This window comes from Onychomys torridus, chromosome 1, assembly GCF_903995425.1.
Source record: "Onychomys torridus chromosome 1, mOncTor1.1, whole genome shotgun sequence".
In the NCBI taxonomy this organism is placed as follows: domain Eukaryota; kingdom Metazoa; phylum Chordata; class Mammalia; order Rodentia; family Cricetidae; genus Onychomys; species Onychomys torridus.
In genome coordinates this window covers 13,179,354-13,200,938 of record NC_050443.1, presented here as the reverse complement: position 1 = coordinate 13,200,938, position 21,585 = coordinate 13,179,354, and the positions used below count along the sequence as shown (strand labels likewise).

At 46.8% G+C, this 21,585-nt stretch overlaps 2 protein-coding genes and 1 pseudogene across 2 annotated transcripts; 2 read left to right on the top strand and 1 right to left on the bottom strand.

Moving 5' to 3' along the window:
* Positions 1 to 6,763: 6,763 nt before the first annotated feature.
* LOC118589666 lies at positions 6,764 to 7,562 on the top strand (annotated as a pseudogene).
* Positions 7,563 to 8,278: 716 nt separating this feature from the next.
* Lypd4 (LY6/PLAUR domain containing 4) lies at positions 8,279 to 10,592 on the bottom strand. Its single transcript, XM_036183975.1, has 4 exons — positions 10,526 to 10,592; positions 9,818 to 9,961; positions 8,741 to 9,067; positions 8,279 to 8,481 (listed from the first exon to the last, which is right to left on the bottom strand). Exons 1-4 carry the CDS (start codon positions 10,590 to 10,592, stop codon positions 8,279 to 8,281), a joined length of 741 nt encoding a protein of 246 aa, XP_036039868.1.
* A 2,844-nt stretch (positions 10,593 to 13,436) lies between these two features.
* Positions 13,437 to 20,421, top strand: Dmrtc2 (DMRT like family C2). The gene is made up of 9 exons (XM_036180078.1): positions 13,437 to 13,543; positions 16,142 to 16,369; positions 16,442 to 16,596; positions 17,467 to 17,543; positions 17,783 to 17,963; positions 18,090 to 18,216; positions 18,977 to 19,037; positions 19,174 to 19,348; positions 19,923 to 20,421. The coding sequence occupies exons 2-9, from the start codon at positions 16,146 to 16,148 to the stop codon at positions 20,033 to 20,035; spliced, it is 1,113 nt and encodes a 370-aa protein (XP_036035971.1). The 5' UTR covers positions 13,437 to 13,543; positions 16,142 to 16,145; the 3' UTR covers positions 20,036 to 20,421.
* Positions 20,422 to 21,585: the final 1,164 nt, after the last annotated feature.

The window sequence follows — 21,585 nt, the reverse complement described above, 5'->3', positions numbered from 1 at the left end:
ATGATGGTACATGCTTGCATTCCCAGTACTCAAAAAGCAGAGGCAGGAGAATTTCTACTAGTCTGAGAAGAGGCCACTTGTTCTACATGGTGAATTCCAAGTCTGCCAAAGCTACACAACACCCAAACACATTAAAAAGAGAAACCACTGAACAACTTATTTTTTAAAAGCACACAGACATTGTTTTCACTGAATTCAGTGGCCGCCCCATAAGAAGCTGCTGTCCTAATTGGCAGTTGCCACTCCACAGCCACCAGCAGTGGTTCAGCTGCACTGACCATAGCCAGGTCCCTCAGGCAGCAGCTCTGTCATAGCCGCTAAAGGGAACTTTTTCTAGATATCTCTTCTAAAGAACTCAGGATTCAAAGGCTGAGGTGAAATCCTGCTCACTCACAGAGGCTGAAGAGCAAGTAGCTAACCTCCTCTCCTAGCTCACGTCTCCCAAAAAAACAAAACTCCTTCTGCTCTACCCCCACTTAATCAAACAAATGTAACATGTCTTTTCATCATTAAACATTTCACAGCATGAACAAATGAAACACACCTTAATATTCCACAACAGAACATCCAAAGCCATCCTGACAAATCAAAACTGGGGACCCACATTTCCTCACTTGAACACTTAATGTGCTTACTATGGTGCTGTGGTAATAAAACTGCTGTGACACTTGCTTAAGGATTCACATACAAGCTGGAGAGATGGCTCAGTGCTTATGAGTACATGTTGCTCATGCAGAGGACCTGAGTTTGATTCCCAGCACACATATGGTGGCTTACAATCATCCATAACCCCAGTTCCTGTGGATCCAACAGGCACACACATGGTATACACACATTTATGTAAGCAAAACATTCATACGCACAAAGTAAAAAAAAAAAAATTGGTTTTTCAAGACAGGGTCTCTGTATAGTCATGGCTGTCCTGGAACGCACTCTATAGACCAGGCTGGCCTGGAGCTCACCAAGCTCCACCTGCCTCTGACTCCCAAGTACTAGGAATAAAGGCATGTGCCACCATTGCCCAGAAAAATAAATATTTTTTAATCTAAAAAATAAATTCACATATGGACCAAAGGAATGCAACTGACAAGAAGTGAATAAAATTCTGCTCATATGATCTTTGACAAGTGTACCGAGATAAATTCATGGGAGAAGAATAGTCTTTTCCACACTAATGCTGGGCAGCTGAATAACGCAGTTTCTGGAAACTTCTCTCTATTAAACAATGCAAAGCAGACCAGTGGGTTGAATAGAAACATTAACACCCACACATTCTGCAAGGAGCAATGGCGACAGCCAAAGGAAAGGCATGAAGATGAAAGTATTTACAAGATCGGAACAGATATAGGAAAGATTAAGGAAAACACGCTGAGGTGCACACAGCTCCAGCTCACCAATTCTCAGCGGCATCTGTGTAGGTCCTAGCTATATATATAAGCAGGCAGCCCACTGCTTTTGGAAAGAAAGTAACTTGCACAGCTGTCTTTTCAGACTGGCATTTGGACTGAAGAATCCTGGGTTGTTGGTAGACATTTATGTAAGATGTTTGATTGTTATTGAGGTTTTTTAAGATTTATTTATTCATTGTGTATACAGTATTCTGCCTGCATGTATCCCTGCAGGCCAGAAGAGGGCGCCAGATCTCGTTATAGATGGTTGTAAGCCACCCACGTGGTTGCTGGGAATTGAACTCAGGACCTCTGGAAAAGCAGCCAGTGCTCTTAACCTCTGAGCCATCTCTCCAGCCCTGTGTAAGATGTTTGTATCACAAGTCACAAGGATCCAGCTCTAAGAAATCAGGGGCTAATTACTAATATGGACATTTCTGCCTTTATTATTGGCCTTTTTGTCTCTACACCCATTTTTAAGTCATCTTATAATAAAACATAAAGGTAAACCTTCTGGGCATATATTTGTCAAGCATTCTTAGTAAATGACAGAGAGGCATAAACAACAACACCAGGGTGATACAGAGAAATCCTGTCTCGATATAAAAAAAAGAAAAGGAAAAGGAAAAAATGATTCATATTTTAAAATTATTTAAAATATTGCTGGGTGGTGGTGCACACCTTTAATCCCAGCACTCAGAAGGCAGAGGCAGGTGGATTTCTGTGAGTACAAGACCAGCCTGGTCTACAGAGTTTCAGGACAGCCAGGTCTAAACTGAGAAACCCTGTCTCAAAAACAAGACAACAATTTTAATCCTTTATAGCAATGGGTATTTTTATAACAGTAAAAAAAACTATCAGTAAATTAAATATCTGAAAGAATTTTCATGTCCATAGTATACAAAGAACTATGTAACTTTGGACTGGAGAGATGATTCTGTGGCTAAGAGCATTGTTGGCTGCTCCTCCAGATGACCTACATTCCATTCCCAGCACCCACATGGCAGCTCACAATCACATGCAGTGGCCTGCATCTGGAATTTCCAAATTCCTAAGGCAAGATATGAGGAGACAAGAAAATCATTCAGAAGGGCTGGAGAGATGGCTCAGGAGTTAAGAGCACTGGCCATTCTTCTAGAGGTCCTGAGTTCAATACCCAATAACCACATGGTGGCTCATAACCATCTATAACAGAATCTGATGCCCTATTCTGGCATGTTGGTATACATGCAGAGCACTCATATATAAAATATAAATAAATAATTTTTTAAAAAAGAAAATCATTCAAAAGTACATGGGGCCAGCTAGCCCCATGAAGTACATAGTACTGCAGCAGAAAAAAAATGAGAGACCTTGCCTCAACAATGTGGAAGGAGAGAATAGACTCTCCAAAGTTGTCCTGGGACCTCCACACACACACACACATGCATGCACACACACAATCTGTGGCACAAACACAAATAATGAATGAATGAATGATAAATAAATAAATGTTTAAGAGCTAAAGTTCTCAATAAACCTAAAGGCACACTGCTAGTGAGATAAGCCAGACATAGAATGGAATTCATTACATAACTCCACATAATGACATATCCAGACTATACAAGTTCAAAGCTGGAAAACAGAATCCAGGTGTGCAGGGGTCATAAATCTTACTGTTTCCTGGACACAAGGAGCTTTCTTTGACTGTGGTAAATTCTAGAAATAGTAGTAACAGGGTCTCTCTCTAGAAGGCACTTTGTCTCTCCTGATGTTCTCATTCCTGAAGGATAAATCAATCCTCCTGACGTCCTCCACAACTCTTGTCTTAGCCTCTAGGCCATTGTGGGAGGCCAGCTCCCACCTTTTAAAGGGTTCCTATGAGGAGGAGAGAGGAATAAGAAACTTTTGTATAGAAAGATAGCAGAGAGGAGAAAGACAGAAACACAGGAGGAGAAAGACAGAAACACAGGATAGCTTCGGGAGGATCTGGATCAAAACCCACCATCCCCATCTGCCTCTTCAAAGGGGCTTTTTATAACAATGCCAAAGGATGAAGCAAAAGACCTCCCCCTTGCTAGATCAAAGCACAATGCACAGCCAAGTGTAGACCCTTCCAAATACCTGGCAACCACACCCATGGTCAAGTCATCCCCTTATGCAGCCCTGCTGGGTAAAGCAAGCTCAGATTCTCAGACCCTGAGTAAGTTCTCACTAGGGTCTCTACAGGCCATAGACTCTCAGACAGCCCTGCCTCCCTGGCAAATCATTCTCCTCTCCTCACAAAGGCTTAGATCAGGGTATTGTCACCCTTATCACAACCATACCTACCCCCTCCTAATGCCAAGAGATGTTTATCCCACCCTACCCCCCAGTATATCACCCTCTCCCTGTCCTGGGGTTCCCCATCTACCTGAGCGGACTGCCAGAATCTAACAGGTACAGAATGGAAGGGGCATCCTCCAGGGGTCCAGGATTAATGAGGGTGTAGGCTATGCAGACCAGGGTAGGGCAAGGGTGTCATCCTAACATGAAAGCTAGTGCTCAGGAAGCTGCTCACTCTGAGAGGAAATGGGAAAATAGACACAGGGAAGTGAGGTCTAGCCTGTTGGAGACCAGAATCCAGGCTCAAGCTACTACCTGTTCAGTGGGGTTTAACAAACCATGTTGACCCTCCTTTCCTGTATCCTACAATCTGCTCTCCACACTCTGCAGGTCCCTGTCACTGGCACAGAGCAGCTGTTCTATCTGAGGTGAGTGGAGTAATGAAGGTTCTGGTCTCACAGGCCCAAGGGAGACTCAAGACTTACACCACACTGGTATGAGCTTTGAGAGTCAAGACACAGTGGAGAGCCAGGTGTGGTGGCACACACCTTTAATCACAGAGGCAGGTGGATCTCTGTGAGTTTGAGGCCAGCCTTGTCTACAGAATGAGTTCCAGAATAGCCAGGGATACAAAGAGAAACCTAGTCTCAAAAAAGTAGAAAAAGAAAGAAAGAAAGAAAGGAAGAAGGAAGGAAGGAAGGAAGGAAGAAAGGAAGGAAGGAAGGAAGGAAGGAAGGAAAGAAAGAGAAAGGAAGGAAGGGTGGGGGAGATAAAAAGAGGGGGAAAGAGAAGGGGAGAGGGAGGGAGAGAAGAAAGAAAGAGAAAAAGGGCAGGAGAGGGCCAGAGGGAGGAAGAAACAGCAGGGGAAAGCCATTGGGTGGGAGTGGTATAATCAGGGATGGAGGGGGCTGGGAACAGAGTTCCTGAATACAACCAGGACATAGCAGAGAGCAGCGAAGCCTGGGAGGTGCTGGATGCTGTTCTGAGCAAGACACAGACTCAGAGGCCTCTTTGCTTTTTTATGGAAATTACTAAGATCTTCAGGCTGGATCAACCACACAGCTGATGTGGCTTTCTAGTGTCCTCTAGAAACAGCTACATGTAAGACAAAGGAAAGCACACTTAACATGCAGACACTAGTGGTGGGACACAGATGGAGCCTGAGTGTGTTCCGTGTCAGCCCCACAGCAGTGGGTACTTATTAACATGATCCCTCATGCTTAACCCTGAAACCACATCCTTCATTCAGCTTGGAGCACCCCCTCAGCCCAGCAGTCTACTCCCTGAATTCCAGCTGAACCCCTCAGGAAGTTGAACCAAACTTATGATTGGGTAAATAAAAGATCAGACATCAATGCAGTGAATTGTTATTTACCATTAAAAGCAAATAAAAAGTATGGCAGCACATACCTGTAAACTCAGTGCTCGGGAAAGTGCAGTAAGAAGGAGGACTTCTGTGAGTCCAAGGCCAGCCTGAGACACATAGCCAGTACTAGACCAGCCAGGTTTATGTAGTAAGACCTTGTCTCGTTTAAAAAAAAAAAAAAAAAAGGAAATGGTGACATGGGGATGTTGTGGAATAATCTTTTTGTACACTGTGAAGATATGTCACTCTGACTGGTATAATAAAAAGCTGAATGTCCAATAGCTAGGCAGAATTTCTAGGCACAGAGGATGTTGGGAAGAAGGGTGGAGACACCAGGAGATGTGAAGGAAGCAACCGAGCCACATAAAAGAATGTATATTAAAAGATACGGGCTAATTTAAGTTAGAAGAGCTAGTTAGAAACAAGCCTAAACTATCAGCTAAGCTTTCATAATTAATTATAATTAATAAATAATTGATTAACAATAATTAGCCAATATGCAGACGAAAAATCCACCTACATAGGGAGATGACTCAGCGGGTAGCATGAAGACCTAAGCTCAAATCTCTAACATCTATATAAAACACCTGCTTAGAATGGGAAGTTGGAGACAGTAGATCCATTAGCTGGTGAGCTGGCTATGTTTAGTGAGACACTGTCTCAAGGGACTAAGCCAGAGAATGATAGGATAATCCACATCATTTTTTGGCCTCTGTGTGCAGGCACATAGGCACACAGACCCATATACATCCAAATATCACATACACACACACACACACACACACACACACACACACACACATACACACACTATAAACACTCTCAAAAAGAAAATGAAGTATTGATACTTGCTGCAACATCATACATTATCCTGCACAAAAGAATCCAGTCAAGGGGCTGGAGAGATAGCTCAGAGGTTAAGAGCACTGGCTGTTCTTCCAGAGGTCCTGAGTTCAATTCCCAGCACCCACATGGTGGCTCACAACCACTGTAATGAGATCTGGCGCCCTCTTCTGGCCTGCAGGGATATATGCAAACAGAACACTATATATAATAAATAAATGAATCTTTAAAAAAAAAGAATCCAGTCAAACAAAAAAATCCTATAGTATGATTTAATTATATATGATTCAGTATCTTCACCATAGGGAAATATGCAGACACACAAAATAGACTGTTTCCTAGAGCTGTGGAGATTTGGGAACTTCAGAGATTGGCTACTAATGGAAGCAGAGTTTCTTTTAGGATTGATTAAAGTGTTTTAAATTTTATTTTGGTGGGGGCTGGAGAGATGGCTCAGAGGTTGAGAGCACTGACTCTGCTTCCAGAGGTCCTGAGTTCAATTCCCAGCAACCACATGGTGGTTCACAACCATCTGTAGTGAGATCTGGTGCCCTCTGCTGGCCTGCAGTCATATATGATGCATATACATAACAAATAAATAAATCTTTAAAAAAGAAAAAAATTATTTTGGTGATAATAATACACTTCTGTAGATATACTAATAACTAATCAGACATTTGAAATAGATGACTTTTATGATCTATGAGATATAGCCAAATAATGCTAAGTTAAATATATATATATATATATATATATATATATATATATATATATATATATATATATATATATATAAAAGAAAATGGTAATGAGTCAGAGTCCAGTACAGTTAGAGGGGGCTAACTGACTGGGCCCACTGACCATGGCCTCCAAGTGTCCCAAGTGTGTCAAGACTGTGTACTTCAACAAGAAGGTGAGCTCCCCGGACAAGAACTGGCACAAGTTCTGTCTCTAGTATAACCACTGCAATAAGACACTGATGCACTGAGGGCCACACTAAATATGATGGGGAGCCCTTCTGCCACAAGTCCTGCATATGCCATACTATTTGGACCCAAAGGCATGAATATCAGGGTGCCAGTTCCCATAGCTATGAAAACCCCCTGACTGAGGACCTTCAGGTCATCCCAGTGGTCCAAACAAAAGATTAGGAGGCCAAAGGTTCACACACACACACATACACACACACACACACACACACACACACACACACACACACACACAGTCCCAGCAAAGTCTCTAGTGCCACCACATTCACTGGAGAGCCCCACATGTGTCCTCGATACAACAAAATGGTGTGCTTTACTATTTCGCCAAGAAGGTGACCTGGGCAAGGACTGGCACCAGCCCTGCCTGTGCTGTGAGTACTGCTCCAAGACACTGACCCCAGGTGGATACTCTGAGTGTGATGGCCAGCCCTATGTCACAAGCCTTGCTATAGAATAATCTTTGGACTTGAGGGAGTGAATACTGCTGCTGTGGGCAACTACATCTACAACAAGAACCCTAAAGGTACAATTCAGCCTAAGGATCTGAAGATGCTGTCACAAGGTCCTGTATTTGGCTCTAAGGACTGCTACCCAGTCCTGCCTCCGTATGTCTTGCCTACAAGCCCAGGGCTTCTCATTTTGGAGATATCCCACTTCTGCCTTACTCTTTAAATTCTGTGCATCAAGTAACACAGAGTACATAAAGTGCTGTGAGATTCCCCTGGAAGAAAACATGTGTATGTAAAGAACTAAGGGAGCTGGGAGGGGCCAGGGAGGGGCTCAGTGGAGAATTTTTGACTTGCATGTACAAGCCCTGGATTAAATCCCAGCTCCAGGGATGGGGTGAGGTGTCCCAGGAGCAGGAGGACCGAAGGAAAGGAAAGGAAGAAGACACAGAGAGGTAAGGAAGGAAATGAAGAGAGGAAGGGGAGGGAGGGAGGGAAGCTGGTCAAAGCTGTGATTTTTTCCATCCAGAGAAGGGAGGAGGTCACAGCCTGGATGACAAAGACTTCACTCAACAAGCAGCCTTCCTGCCCTGCCTTCCTTCCCTCCCTACAAAAGCACCTATCCAGACCTGAGTTCTGCAGGATAGAGCTTTGAGAATAACACCTTCCTCCTTCTGTGCTACCAGCTCTTAAACTGCTTTCCTCCACACCAACTTTCATCTCCTCAATACTGGGTTCTGAGCAGAAAACAGCTGTATTCTAGGAACCCCACTTTCTCAGACCCAGCCCTCTTTGTTCCTGTTCCCCTCCCTATATATTTTGGGCCTTTATACACTCTACCCCTCTACACTCTCACAGACCACAGGACAAAACACAAGGATAATTCTGAGATTTTATTTGATTATGCGAGGGGGTCTGATATTTTTCCAGTCTCACTGGTAGTCAGTCTCTGAAGATAAGCAGAGGGCCTAAGAGGATGCTCCAAGGAGGACCTTGACTACAGTGCCCTGCACCAGCAGCCTCGGACTTTTCTAAGATGTTGACAACCTCAGTCACTCTGATGCTCCCAATATGCTGAAAATTTGCTAAAAGCTTGTCTGAATCACGAGCACAGCCCATTATGAGGAAAGTAGTATTGAGATTCCCTACAATGAAGAAAGAGAAAAATCAGGGCTTAAGAATCCTGTTCCCTTCCCAGAGGCCCTCGACAGTCAGAACACCTACCTGCTTTCCCACCAGATGTTTGGACAACAGATGTTTGGACAACAGAAACTCTTCTTACTTAGAGTCAAGTGTCTAGTCTTCTGTACCCCCAGTCCCACCTCGTGACCCACCAGTCCCTCGGGTGTACAAAGGCATGATACAGTACACACAGATAGTCATTTGACAAAGCTCTCCTCTCACCTGCCTGAAATTTTAAGGTGGAACTGTAACATGAAGAAGCAGCGAAGGGACAGGCCTCAGTGGTGACAAAATTTGGAAGACATTCCTGGTCGTGCCTTCCCACACAGGTTGGACAATATTTGGCAGAAGGTGCTGTGTACTTAGGTTCACCAGCCTTGAGTCTCACAAAAGGCTCCAAGTTGGTTATATTGTTGCAGAGATAGGACCTGCAGACACGACTGTAGGAGGCCACGGACACTCCGGGTGGAGACACGAGGTAGGAGATTTGTGGAGGGTAAGATAAGGCTGAGGTGCAGCCTTTAAAACTCACAATTCCCCTACTGGTCCCTGAGGAGCAGGGGATTAAAGAGGTGGAATCAGTGTCCGCTCTCAGGGCCTCCCTTTCTAGCCTCTAAATTTCCTATACCCTCCTGGCCCCAGCTCTGCCTCTTCCCATGCCCACTCACTGCACCTGCATGGGGCGGAGAAGCCAGGGTCTGTGTCTGCTAATCCTTCTTATGGAAACCCCTCTGCTGCCCTAGCTCCATCCTTCCCTCCCCCCCAGGGACCTGTCTACTTCCATCCTACACTACAAATATCTGAGTGAGACCTACCCATTCTGGCCAGTAAACCCTATTCCTCACTTTCATTCCTTAACCTCCCCAAAGCAGTCACTCTAAAGTAACTGATGTGTTTTATGCGCCCTGAGGAATGTGAAGTGTTTCACAAGCATACCTTTTGATTTATTGTTTGTTTGTTTGTTTTTTGGTTTTTTAGTTTTTCGAGACAGGGTGCTTCTGTATAGCTTTGGGCCTTTCCTGGAACTCACTTGGTAGCCCAGGCTGGCCTCAAACTCACAGAGATCCACCTTCCTCTGCCTCCTGAGTGCTGGGATTAAAGGTGTGCGCCATCACCACCCGGCACCTTTTTATTTTTTCATGTGGTACTATCTAAAATAATCAGCACTATGCTTTTACTCTTGGGTGTACAAACCTGTGTGTGTGTGTGTGTGTGTGTGTGTGTGTGTGTGTGTGTGTGTGTGTCCTGGCTGCTGGAAGCATAGCTAGAAAGGAGGGTGAGCAGAAGGCAGTATATCACCTGTCTCAATATACACTATCGTCTCCTCGCAGCCTTCTTTCAGCTTACACACCATACTCCTCAACAGAAGCCAATTCCAGTTATGCAAGGTCACAGCTCTGAAGGCTGAAGCTGTCGCCTCATAGCACAAAAGAGCTTCAGTCCCTAAAGAGAGAATTTTCTTCCAGTCACCTGCCTCCCACATCACCTTCTTTTTGTTGTTGTTTTTGTTTTGTTGTTTTGGGGGCGTTTGTTGTTATTGTTTGATTGGATTTGGTTTTTTGAAATAGGGTTTCTCTGTAGCCCTGGCTGTCCAGGAACTCACTTTGTAGACCAGGCTCGAACTCAGAGATGCACCTACCTCTGCCTACCTTTGCCTCCCGAGTACTTGGAACTAAAGGCGTGACCCATCATGCTCGGCTTTCCACATCACCTTTTTGTCGTTGTTTGGTTTTCCGAGACAGGGTTTCTCTGTGTAGTTTTGGTGCCTGTCCTAGATCTCACTCTGTAGCCCAGGCTGGCCTCAAACTCACAGAGATCTGCCTGGCTCTGCCTCCCGAGTGCTGGGATTAAAGGTGTGCGCCACCACCTTCCAGCCCACATCCCTTTAACATCAGCATGCAGAAAGCCTATCCCCTGAGGGGACTCAGCCCACCTTCCACCAGTAAATAGGTCCAGCCAGCCTCCCACGTGTTGGGCCTTACAGTATACAGCCCCCACAGGACATACAAGGCAATAAAGAGGTGGCCTCTAAGAGGTACAGCAGCTGCAAAGATCTCAAATCCTGGAGTCCCATGCTTCTGAGTCAGGGTTCTGGATGTGACAGATCAATCTGGAGCCAATTTCTGATGGAGTCTCAAGTTTGGTTCTTGACAATCCCTGAATTCTCTGTCCAATTTTCTAAAGAAAATTGACCATGTTAGTTTCTGTGGTATGGGCTCCCTTGAGACCTTTAATGACACAGGTTTCCCATCTCTGTGGTCTCCCCTCCAAAATAATTCACAGCCAGCATTATCTTATTTTCAAAGCACACCTTTCACATTCTTGCCTAGGTCCTCCCTCCGGCCACAGTGCTGATCCAAAGACCCATCATATATAGGCTGTTCTCCAGTCAAATGCAAGGACATCAAAACAGCAAATTGAGGATTAGAGCTTTGTGAATCAAGCATGGTGGATCACACCTGCTCACCTGTAGTCCCAGCACACAGAAGGCTGACTTAAATTTAAGGCCAGCAAGGCCAAACAAACAAACCAACCCACTACATGCGAACCTGTCTCAAGTACAAAAAGCCTGTGAGAGAGTAGATGTTAATTAACATATTCCCAAATCTTTTTTGTTTACTAAGGAAATTAAAAAGTATTTAGAACTAGACAATAACGACCATATCACTTACGCACAGGAATGCATATAAAATCTGCAAGAAACTAAATATGGTCTAGTTAAAGTATGGTCTAGTTAAATTGACCAATGTCAATTTCATGTTAATATACCATGGTGGTGTATGCCTATAATCCCAACACTTGTAAAGGGGGACTGGAGGACCAGAAGTTCAAGATTATCTTGAACTACATAACAAGTTCAAGGGTGGCCTGGCCTACATGAAACTCTGTGTCAAACATAAACAAAACAACAAAAACTATACAAAACATAGAAACTATTCAAAGCAAACTGGCATAAGAAAATATGTAATAATTTAAACCAATAAGGATCTTCTCACCAGCAAGAAAAAGAGAGTGAGCCTAGGCTAAGCCTGTGAAGAAACCATCCTCAGAAGAGTAAAGGCACAAAAGCTAGCAAGCCTTGGAGGAAGTGCTCAAGTCTAACTGTAACCTGGGAAATGCAATTATCTTGCAAACTGTATCCTTATTATACACCTCACAGGCTGACAGCAATCAGAAAACTGGAAAAGGATAAGAGTTAGCAGGTGTATGGTGATAGATACTTCTGTACTCCGCTGTTTATGGAGTGATTAAGGGAAGGATAGATGGGACCCCCTAGGAAAAAAGGAATTGTGAGTTCCCATCAGTGTCTCAAGTCTAATGCAGGGAGAAGTCTGACAATAGTCAAATTAGGTTTATAAACACCCACTTCTGGTATAGTATAGCTAAATATAATGAAAATCTTCACCCTCCAATATATGAGGAGGACTCACTTTTGTGATGATGGGTTTGGGCAAAAGGAACACCTTTCCTGAAACTAAGGGAGTGCACAACTTACAGGAAGGAATATCACACACAGAAGCAATTGATTAGATGCAGCCAGGAAGTGATGGCACACAACTTTAATCCCAGCATTCGGGAGGCAGAGGCAGGTAGATCTCTGAGTTCCAGGGCAGCCTGGTCTACCGAGCCAGTTCTGAGACCCTATCTTAAAAATAAATAAATAAATAAATAAATAAATAAATAAATAAATAAATAGAGGACTGAAGACATGGCTCAGTGGTTTAAGAGCACTGGCTGCTCCTCCAGAGGACCCAAGTTCAATTCCCAGCACCTACATGGCGACTCACAACTGTCTGTAACTCCAGTTCCAGAGGGTTTGACACCCTCACACATACATACATGTGGGCAAATGCACGTGAAACTTTAAAAAAAATAAATAAATATAAAAACATTTATAAATGTACACGTGCACACGGATTGGCCCTAAAAGCACAGTGCTTTTTTTTTTCACCTTTTTTAAATAATAAGACATTACCACATCCACAAAATCCACCGTGTACACACAACACGACACATCTCTGAAGATCACACACAAAATCAGAAACACACTAACCATCTTAGGATGGTTGCCTATGGGAAGGCTGGGGAATGAAAGTGAGGAGTCGGGATTAATAGGAATGGGAAATTATTAAGGGTGTGTGGGAGAGGCTACCAAATTCCCAGGGCTTAGCGCTCCAAGCTCACCCAAAGCTGCAATCTGCCGGTTGGCTGGGAGACCTGACGCACTTGGTCGAACTTCTCGCCTGCTGCTTCATTCACAAAAAAACCTAGTGATTGCCCATTCCCTAGAGTCGCTGTGAAGAGTACTAAGACGGATATGAAGCACCGGGCAAAGGCCAACTGCTTAGGTGCTTGTTCCTTTCGCGCTCCCTCCTCCCGACTTAGAGCTCCGCCTCTCTGACCCGCCATTCACGCGACCCCCACCCAGGCTGCCCAGCTGGAAGTCACTTCCGCCGCCTTCTTGGGCCCGGAATGCCACAGACACACGGGTGCTGTAACCCGGATGAGTGCGGCCCAAGGCAGGCTGGAGCCCACATTAAATACCAGACCTGGGAGGAGAAACACCGGCGGCCTCCGGGGCTGAAGGCTGCGCACGCGCAGTGGGTGCGAGTCAACGCCTCGGGCCGGGGCTGAGCCCGCGGCTCCTGTCGTGGGGGGGAGCGGGGAGGACCAGCCTCACTCTGGCCGAGGTAATTCGACGCCCCATTGGCTACCTGCCTCCAGCGTGAAGAACAATCTGGCAAAGTAAGGAGGGCGGCAACGTGGGTGAGACTCAACTCGACGCGCTATTGGCTGGTGCGATTGTTGCCGGGGGAAGAAGCCGGCAGGAAGGGGAGGGGCGGGCCCTCCGCGGTGGATCTCGAACCCTATTGGTTGTGCCGCACAGCCGGAGCGCTGTGCTTGAAGCTCATTGGTCCTTGAGGCAAGGAGCGGGAAAAAGCCGCTCGAGCCAGCCGTTCCTCTTCGCCACGTTGTCGCCCTTGTCCTTGGACCTGGCTGAGTGGGATTCGGCTCGAGGCTGTGGTAACCACCGGCTGGCAGCATGAACATGAACCCTCCCCGTCTCCTGAGCTGGGTCCCCGCCATGGACTGCCCCCCTGGCTGCCCCCTCGCGCTGCTCAGCACTCCCCCACCCCGCCCCCACCTCCCCGCCCCCGCCTCCCCGCCCCACCCCCACCCCTGCTTCTGAGCGCGGTCCTCGAGCCCAGCCCCCTCCCCGGGACCCTGGAGCGGGAGGGGCCACAGGCCCAGCATTTGGGGGTGATGGGTGGCCGCCTGAAGGGGGCGCCCACATAATGGTTGCATGGGATGGGACAGTGCATGCCATTAACTGTTGGGCGTGGGGTACAGGGACGTGAGTGCAGCCGTGGTTACGTGGATTTTCAAGAAACCCATGCGGTTGGATTCTGGGAAGAAGGTGGTGTCCTGAATGTCACGAGTGTCAGGGACTCAGTAACCATTTGGGAAGGAGTTGGTTTGGTTTGGTTTGGTTTGGTTTAAGAAAGGGTCTCAGGTAGCCCAGGGCAGTCTTCAACTCCTAGCAGCAGATGACCTTGAACTCCTGATCCTCCTGCCTCTACCCTCCAAGACCTGGAATTATAAGCATGTAGTTTTTGGTTTTTTTAAAGAGTCACCCCAGTTGCCCAGGCTGGCCTGGGACTCACAACAATCCCCCTGCCTTAGACTCCCAACTGCTTGGATGCAGGTATGAGCCAGCATGCATGGATCAGTAAATGTTTGTTAACCTAATGGAGTCCAAGAAAAATACGGAATGATACAGGCTAGTGTTATAATCACAGTTACCTCCAGAGGCTGAGGAAGGAGGATAGCAAGTTCAAGGCCAGCCCCTACCACCTATCAAGATCTTGTCTTCTAAAAAGGGGGGATAGGGTTGGGGATTTAGCTCAGTGGTAGAGCGCTTGCCTAGCTAGCACAAGGCCCTGGGTTCGATCCTCAGCTCAAAAAAAAAAAAGGGGGGGAGGGGCTAGTATGTGTCTATAAGGCCCTAGATTCAATGCTTTTTTTTTTTTTTTTTTGCTTGTTTGTTTGTTTTTGGTTTTCAGTTTTTCTCAGCAGAGTTTCTCTGTGTTGCCCTGGTTATCCTGGAACTCCCTCTGTAGACCAGGTTGGCCTCGAACTCAGAGATCCGCCTGCCTCTGCCTCCTGAGTGCTGGGACTAAAGGCATGCGCCACCACCGCCCAGCTCAATGCCCATTTGTTAAACCCTCTAGTGAAAATGGGATAGGAAATCTCCTGAGAATAATATTGTGACTGGAGAGTACAGAACCAAAAGCTGGGCTTGCTGACAGAGACCTTTAACCCCGGCACTCTAGAAGCAGAGGAATTTGGGTCTCTATGAGTTTGAGTCCACCCTGGTCTACACAGAGTGTTCCAGGACAGCCAGGAATACACACATAGTGAGTTCTTGTCTCCAAAATTAAATAAATTAACTAATTAATTTTTTTAAAAATCAAAGGCGCTGAGGAGAAGGCTCAGTTGATAGTGCTTGGGCACATGCCTAAGTACCTGAGTTCAAGTCCCCACTTTAAGAACTGGGCACAGTGACATAGCTGTAACCCCACCACTAAGAGTAGGAAGCTGAGACAGGCGGATCTCTAAAGCTCATTGATCAGCCAGTCTAGCTAAAGCCATGTGCTTCAAATTCAGCAAGATAACCTTGACTTTAAAAAAAAAAAAAAAAAAAAAAAGTCCAAGCGGAGAGCAATGGAGAAAAGCTATCTAAAAATGTCAGCTCCAGGAGCTGGCAAGATGGCTCAGAGGTTAAGAGCACTGACTGCTCTTCCAGAGGTCCTGAGTTCAATTCCCAGCACCCACATGGTGGCTCACAACCATCTGTAATGAGATCTGGTGCCCTCTTCTGTATACATAATAAATAAATAAATCTTAAAAAAAAAAAGTCAGCTCTACACATGCATGCATCCACTTATATACTCTTAAAACACACACCCCAAAATCATAATGATGGCATACAAAGAGCAGATTGACTTGGCTAGCACATGTGGAACTTAGAATTGGGGAGCCAAGCAAAAATGTTTTTGTTTTTTTTTAATAATTTATTTTTATTTATTTGTTTTGCCTGCATGTATATCTGTGTGAGGGTGTCAGATCTTGGAGTTACAGACAGTTGTTACTGCCATGTGGGTGCTGGGAATCGAACCCGGGTCCTCCGGAAGAGCAGTTGGTACTCTTAACCACTGAGCCATCTCTCCAGCCCACAAAAAAGTTTTAAGGACTGGATAAATGCAAAGGGGTACGATGATAGTTGTTGAAGAGAATGCCTCAAAACCCTGTTTGGTAGAATAGAGTGTTAGCATACTTAAGGGGCCTGGGAGAGCAAACGTATATATGCCTGAAGCTGGCATTCAGCATGGCAAAAGAGAAGGATGTTTGTATTGAACAAATACTTGAGAAAGAAAAGCATAGTTTCTGAGAAAGGAAAATCTATGAGAAAGGTTGTGGGATGGAGAGAGGAGATGGCAGGGTGAAAGCTGGGTCCTTAGAGGGGCAAGATGGATCACCACAGATGTGGCTTCCCAAAAGCAGAAGGGCTGGTTAGGACAGAGCCCATGTAACTCTCCTGACCTACCACTCCTGCCCTAGATCCATGGACTCGAATGAAACACCTGCTGTCCACCCCTGCTCTGACGACTCTTCCCCAGGGGATGAGACCAGAGTTTCCCAGAGCACAGAGCTCATTCCCAAGAGACCTGTCAGTCGCTCTCCAACCTGTGCCCGCTGCCGCAACCATGGTGTCACAGCCCATCTCAAGGGCCACAAGCGCCTCTGCCTCTTTCAGGCTTGCGAGTGTCACAAATGTGTCCTCATCCTGTGAGTATGAGATGCAGGGTGGGGGTGCTTCTCTTCCAAAGGCTGACTCTTGACTCAATCTCCTCCTCTTAGGGAGCGTCGGAGAGTCATGGCTGCCCAGGTGGCCTTGCGTAGGCAGCAGGAGGCGCAGCTGAAGAGGCACCTGGCTCAGGGACTGACAAAAGGGACAACCCCTCTGAAAGCCTCCCTCCGTGTCAAGAAGGGGGCCATTCGACCAGGGGTCCCCTGTGAGTGTCTCGGGTTGGGAACAGGACAGGGGTTTGGATGTAGTAAGTGTAAGGACAAGCACCCCTGTTCTGAGACTACTTCGTGTGTGGCCTTGGGCAAGGAGTTTCCTCTCTCTGGGCTTCGCCCTCTTGAACTGTCAAATGTGCTGAAGGGGCTGGAGGGATGAGGCAGCAGTCAAGAGCTCTGTCTCTCTAGGTAGCTCACAACATCCCTAACTCCAGTTCCAAAGCCTATTCCCTTCTGGCCTCAGCAGGCACTGCACACATGTGCTGGACAGACAGACGTACAGGCAAAACACTCACACACATAAGAATACATGGATTTTCATCTTAAAATGTGGGCAAGGGTGCGGTGACAATTGCAGATAGGAAATGGGGGAGGGGACAGTGAGGTGGCTCAGGGTAAGGTGCAAACCTGGTGACCTGAGCTCAGTCCTCAACGCTTCCATAAAGGTAGGAGAGAACTGGCTCCCCAGAACTGTCCCATGGTACACACACACACACACACACACACACACACACACACACACACACACGATGATAGAAAGAAAACCGAGGTATGGGGCATGGTGAGTACAGGAGAGGTAAGGGAAGAGGAGAGTGAGATGGAAACCAACCTAAGCTACCAAATCAGACACTGTCTGGAGGAGTAGGAGGAGGGGCTGGGCAGGAGAAGCAAAGCCACAGAACAGGCCTGGGCATGATAGCATGTGGAGGTGGACACAGGAGGATCACAGGTTCAAAGCCAGCCTAGGCTACTTGGGGGGAAAAAGAATAAAGAAGTCAGAGGGAGATGAGAACTTAGCTGAAGTTGGGGTAAGATAGGGGTCAGGAAAGGGGCAGACTGGATCTCTCCCTGGTTCCTCATAGCTGGAAAGGAGAACATAGCACCCCAGCCTCAGAGTCCCCATGGAGCAGTCCCACTGGCACTGACACCCCCTGGGAAGGTAAGGAGACCTGGGTCCTGAGGGATGGCTCTTTGACCAGCTCCCGCCCAGACTGCCCCTCTGTACTCTCTGCACCTGGAAGACTGTGCTGTGCTCTTCAGTGAGTCACTTGGGATCTGTGGCTGAAAGAAGGTGGGACTTTAAGAGCTGCCCACCCCACGTTTCAGGTCCTACCCTCATCCTGGAGCATGCTTACTCTGCAGGTTCATGAATCTGCCCTGGGCCCTCTACCCTTACAGGAGAACTATGGGCCTCTGCTGCTCAGCCGCCCCCAGGAAGCTTTGCCTTTGCCCTGGACACCATTGCCTCCTGGACCTTGGGGCCCTGGACACTGGCTGCCCCCAGGACTCTCATTGCCACCGCCAGTAGTATGTCGCTTGCTGTGCCAAGAACCTGCTGTCCCTCTACATCCTTTCCCTGGTAAGATGTTCATCCTTCTGTCATTAGACAGATACCTGAATGCTAGGTTACCAATGCACCAGAAAGGGGAGAGGAAGGGGCCATGCTCTCTGAACCCATCCATTCTGCTTCTCTTGACCTTCTTAGGCTTTGACCCTGGCACATCTCTCCGTCTGCCCACTCATGGGACCCTCCCAACCTGCCCAGGATCTCGCTCAGTACTGGCAGCTCCACTTTCTGGAGAGCCCCAAGGACCCCCTAACCTGCCTCACACGTAAGTAGGAACACAATAAAGGAAAGTTTCTGGCCAAGTGTGATGTTGCACACCTGTGATCCCAGCACTTGAGAGGTTGAGCCAGGAATGGCAGGGCTTCAGGGTAATCTTCAGCTACACTACACAAGGTCAGCCTAGGCTACATGAAATTCTTATCTCAAAAAAAGGAAAAGGGTTTCATACTAACGGGCAGGCAGATCGTATCTGTTTTTACTGTTCCCTGACTGAGAGGCTTTGACAATATTTGCACCTCTCAGAGCCTGTTTTAATATTAGTAATTTCTAGCTGCTACTTACTCATCTGGGGTTATCATAATAATAACACCTAACACAGGCCCTGACCTTGAACAAACATGGCTGCTCCCTCTTCTGAAACAGGATAGGATAGGGTTGTCTGGTGACAAGGAAGGCCTCGATGGTAAAGCAAGTTATAGATCAGAAGCCATCAGAACAAGTTTCGTGAAGGTGGAATTCCTTGGGGCAGAGGAAGCTGGGCTGGAGAAAGCAGGCTGGTGGAGCAGACAGCAATCCCAGTCTCACTGGGTATTTTATCTGCCTTTGAAAACCTGACACCAACCCTATAACCTTCACAGTAGCATGGAAGGGAAAACCTGGATGAGAGTCTCATTTTATAGAAAGCAAAGTGCTCAAGACAGTGAGCAAGACTTGCCTAAGCCCACAGAGTCCAATGGCCAGCCAGGAACTCCAATTCCCAGGTCAGAATGGCCCACCCACTTTCCATGTGTCTCTCCTTTTTCCAGATGTTCGACTCTGATACTCCAGTCCTGTGGCTCCCCAGACTCTCTCCTGCTACAGCCACAGGTCTCGGGAAAGAAGTGGCATCCAAGACCCGGGGAGGAGGTTGACTCTGCAGAAGGGAAAGGCAGGGGACTGAAGGGAGCACTTGAGGGTTCATGGAAGTGAGAGTTCCCAGCTGCTCCTTCCCTTTCATTCCCAGGCCACTGGAGCCTCTTGCCTGGCCTGGACATCTGGCCCCTCAGAGCGGCAGTTGCAGCGAGAGGCAGCTGAGGCCCTTATAGGTCTGAAAGATTCATCCCAGGCTCCCCGCCTAACCCCATCTGTCCCCCCAAACCCTGCCTGGATCTCTCTGCTGCACCCCTGTGGCCCACCAGGTGAGCCTTCCTGAGAGTAGCGGCTGAGAGGAGATAGGTTGGTAACTGGAGGCCATTAGAATAAGCAGAGACTAACCAAATGGGACAGACACTAGGTGAATGCCCTCAGGATCAGGCCCCTAAGTTTCTCAGCCTGGCCTCTGAGACTGCAGTTGAACATTGTTCAGTGAGTCACTCTTTACAGTTTTGCTCTGAGTGACAAATGTCCAGTGCCTTAATATCAAGGAAAACCAGAGATCCTGGGCTGTAAGGGGAGCAGCAGTGAAGGCTGAGAATGCCCCTGTCCAGTGCAGTGTTTGTTGGTCTAGAGGATATGCTGGAAGCAGAGAGGTGAGGCTGGGGGGCTTCTGAGTATAGAGATGCGGCTGAGTCTGGACCAGCAGCTGTTGGAAGGGGAGCTGGGGAATGTTCTGAGCTAGATAGAGCATGTTAGCTTTGGTGGGGGCTGGGAGAAGGCAGAAGGCAGTATTAGAGACAGGAGTGAGGGCACAGGAGGGCTGGGGCTGGACCACAGAAGGAGTGAGGGACAGTGGGTTGAGTCTGACCAGGGCCTGCCCTTCCTGTCTGCCCACAGCTCCTCCTGGGGGAAGAGGATTCCAGCCTGTTGGCCCACCTCTCCGGCCTAGTCCGGCCTCCTCTGTCTCCCTGCACATTGGGCGTCTGGGGTCCATCTCTCTCCTCAGCTAGAAACCAGAGGTGGAGGCTGCCTCGCCGGGACAAAGAGATGACAAGCTGCGGGCACTGCATATTTGGTATTTTATTTATGCATTTTGCATAGAATTTAATGTAATGCAAGATTCAGCCTTTTTTTTTTTTTTTAAGCTTTCAGGTTCCTTTTGTAGTGTGGGTATTTCCTTGACTGGAAATGAATGTTCTCATAGCCCTTTTTAAGTCCCTCAATAGAGGTAGCTGGGCAGTTTAAAAGGACCATATCTAAATACATTTTTGCATGAGTTTATGTTATATGCCTGTATGCTCAAGTCTGTCTCTGTGAAAATACAAGAATATGTTCATATATATATGCAATATGTATGTAAGTTTCCGTAAGCAAGAAATAAACCTTTGCTGTTTAAGCCATCAAGACACAGAGTTTATTATCACAGCATAACTGTCTGTAATAATAATCACAGGGTAGATAACCACAGTCTATCCTGATTGACAGAAAGGACTATTCAATTCACGTCTCAACATAGAAGTCATTAACTTGATAACTACCACAGAGCCAGGCATGGTAGCTCACACCTGTAATCCTAGCAGCACTCAGGAGACTGAGGAAAGAAAGCAAAAAACATGAACTTGGGCTTCTAATTATGCCCTCGCAAGCATAAGAGAGAAAGGTACTGGGGGAGTCACTGATGTGGTAATTAATCACCTGTTTTCTGCTATCCAGAGAGCCACAAATTGAGATGCCTAACTGGGGCTAGGTAGACCATATAAAGAAGTGAGGACGGCCCTATGGGGAGACAGACTGTGTGTCTCATCTACAGCAGTCTTCTTTAACCTAGTGGGTTACCCCAGGCAGAAACCTGGGCTCATTGCTGCCACATCCTCTAGTTTTTCAAGAGAAATTGGGAAACTGGGTTTCTGTGTTCAACATCTTATAATAATTTTCAGACATTGCTACAGCCTTCTTTAAATGTTATATTGGCTAGATAACACAGCTCCAGGTCAACTTTGGCCAATAGAATACTAATTTGATACTAATCATACATGACATTTTCCAGATGGGAAAATTGAAGCCAATCAGGACAGCAAGAACTAAGTTAGTCTTTATCAAGAATCTTCCTACCTAGGAAAACTCCCTGTCTTCTTAAAATAATTCATTAGAGGGGCCAGGCCTGTAGCACAGTGGCACAGTGCTTGCCCAGAACGATGAGGCCTGGGTTCGATACCCAGCATCACACACAACATATAGTCCAGAAAATACAGGACGCAATCAAAAACTAGAGAGAACCCTTTCTATTTGCTGAGTTCCAACAGCAACTCTGTAATCTACGCTGAAAAGGGAAAGTGGTTAGCCCAACAGGTCAGGGAGATTTTCTAGAAAACAATCAGGATTCCTCCTTTTATAAAGCACAAAATGAAGGGAACACATCAGGCAGAAGCAGCTTTCACAAATTCTCTCCCTTTTACTACCAAGGTGTCACTGCACAATGGTTTGGGTTGGTGTCCTTGCTTGCTTTCTGTTGCCGTGATAAACACCATGTCCAAAGCATCTTGGGGAGGAGAGGGGCTAT

What these genes read in the sequence shown, in the direction of transcription:
- Dmrtc2 (XM_036180078.1), top strand. Translation starts at nt 16,146, where the DNA reads ATGGACTCGAATGAAACACCTGCTGTCCACCCCTGCTCTGACGACTCT. An exon ending in CCCCCTAACCTGCCTCACAC is followed by an intron (nt 18,217 to 18,976) that starts GTAAGTAGGAAC and finishes TCCTTTTTCCAG; the next exon opens with ATGTTCGACTCTGATACTCC. An exon ending in GCACCCCTGTGGCCCACCAG is followed by an intron (nt 19,349 to 19,922) that starts GTGAGCCTTCCT and finishes GTCTGCCCACAG; the next exon opens with CTCCTCCTGGGGGAAGAGGA.
- Lypd4 (XM_036183975.1), bottom strand. Translation starts at nt 10,592, where the DNA reads ATGGGACTCCAGGATTTGAGATCTTTGCAGCTGCTGTACCTCTTAGAG. An exon ending in GATAGTGTATATTGAGACAG is followed by an intron (nt 9,068 to 9,817) that starts GTGATATACTGC and finishes CCTGCTCCTCAG; the next exon opens with GGACCAGTAGGGGAATTGTG. An exon ending in CACCTTAAAATTTCAGGCAG is followed by an intron (nt 8,482 to 8,740) that starts GTGAGAGGAGAG and finishes TCTTCATTGTAG; the next exon opens with GGAATCTCAATACTACTTTC.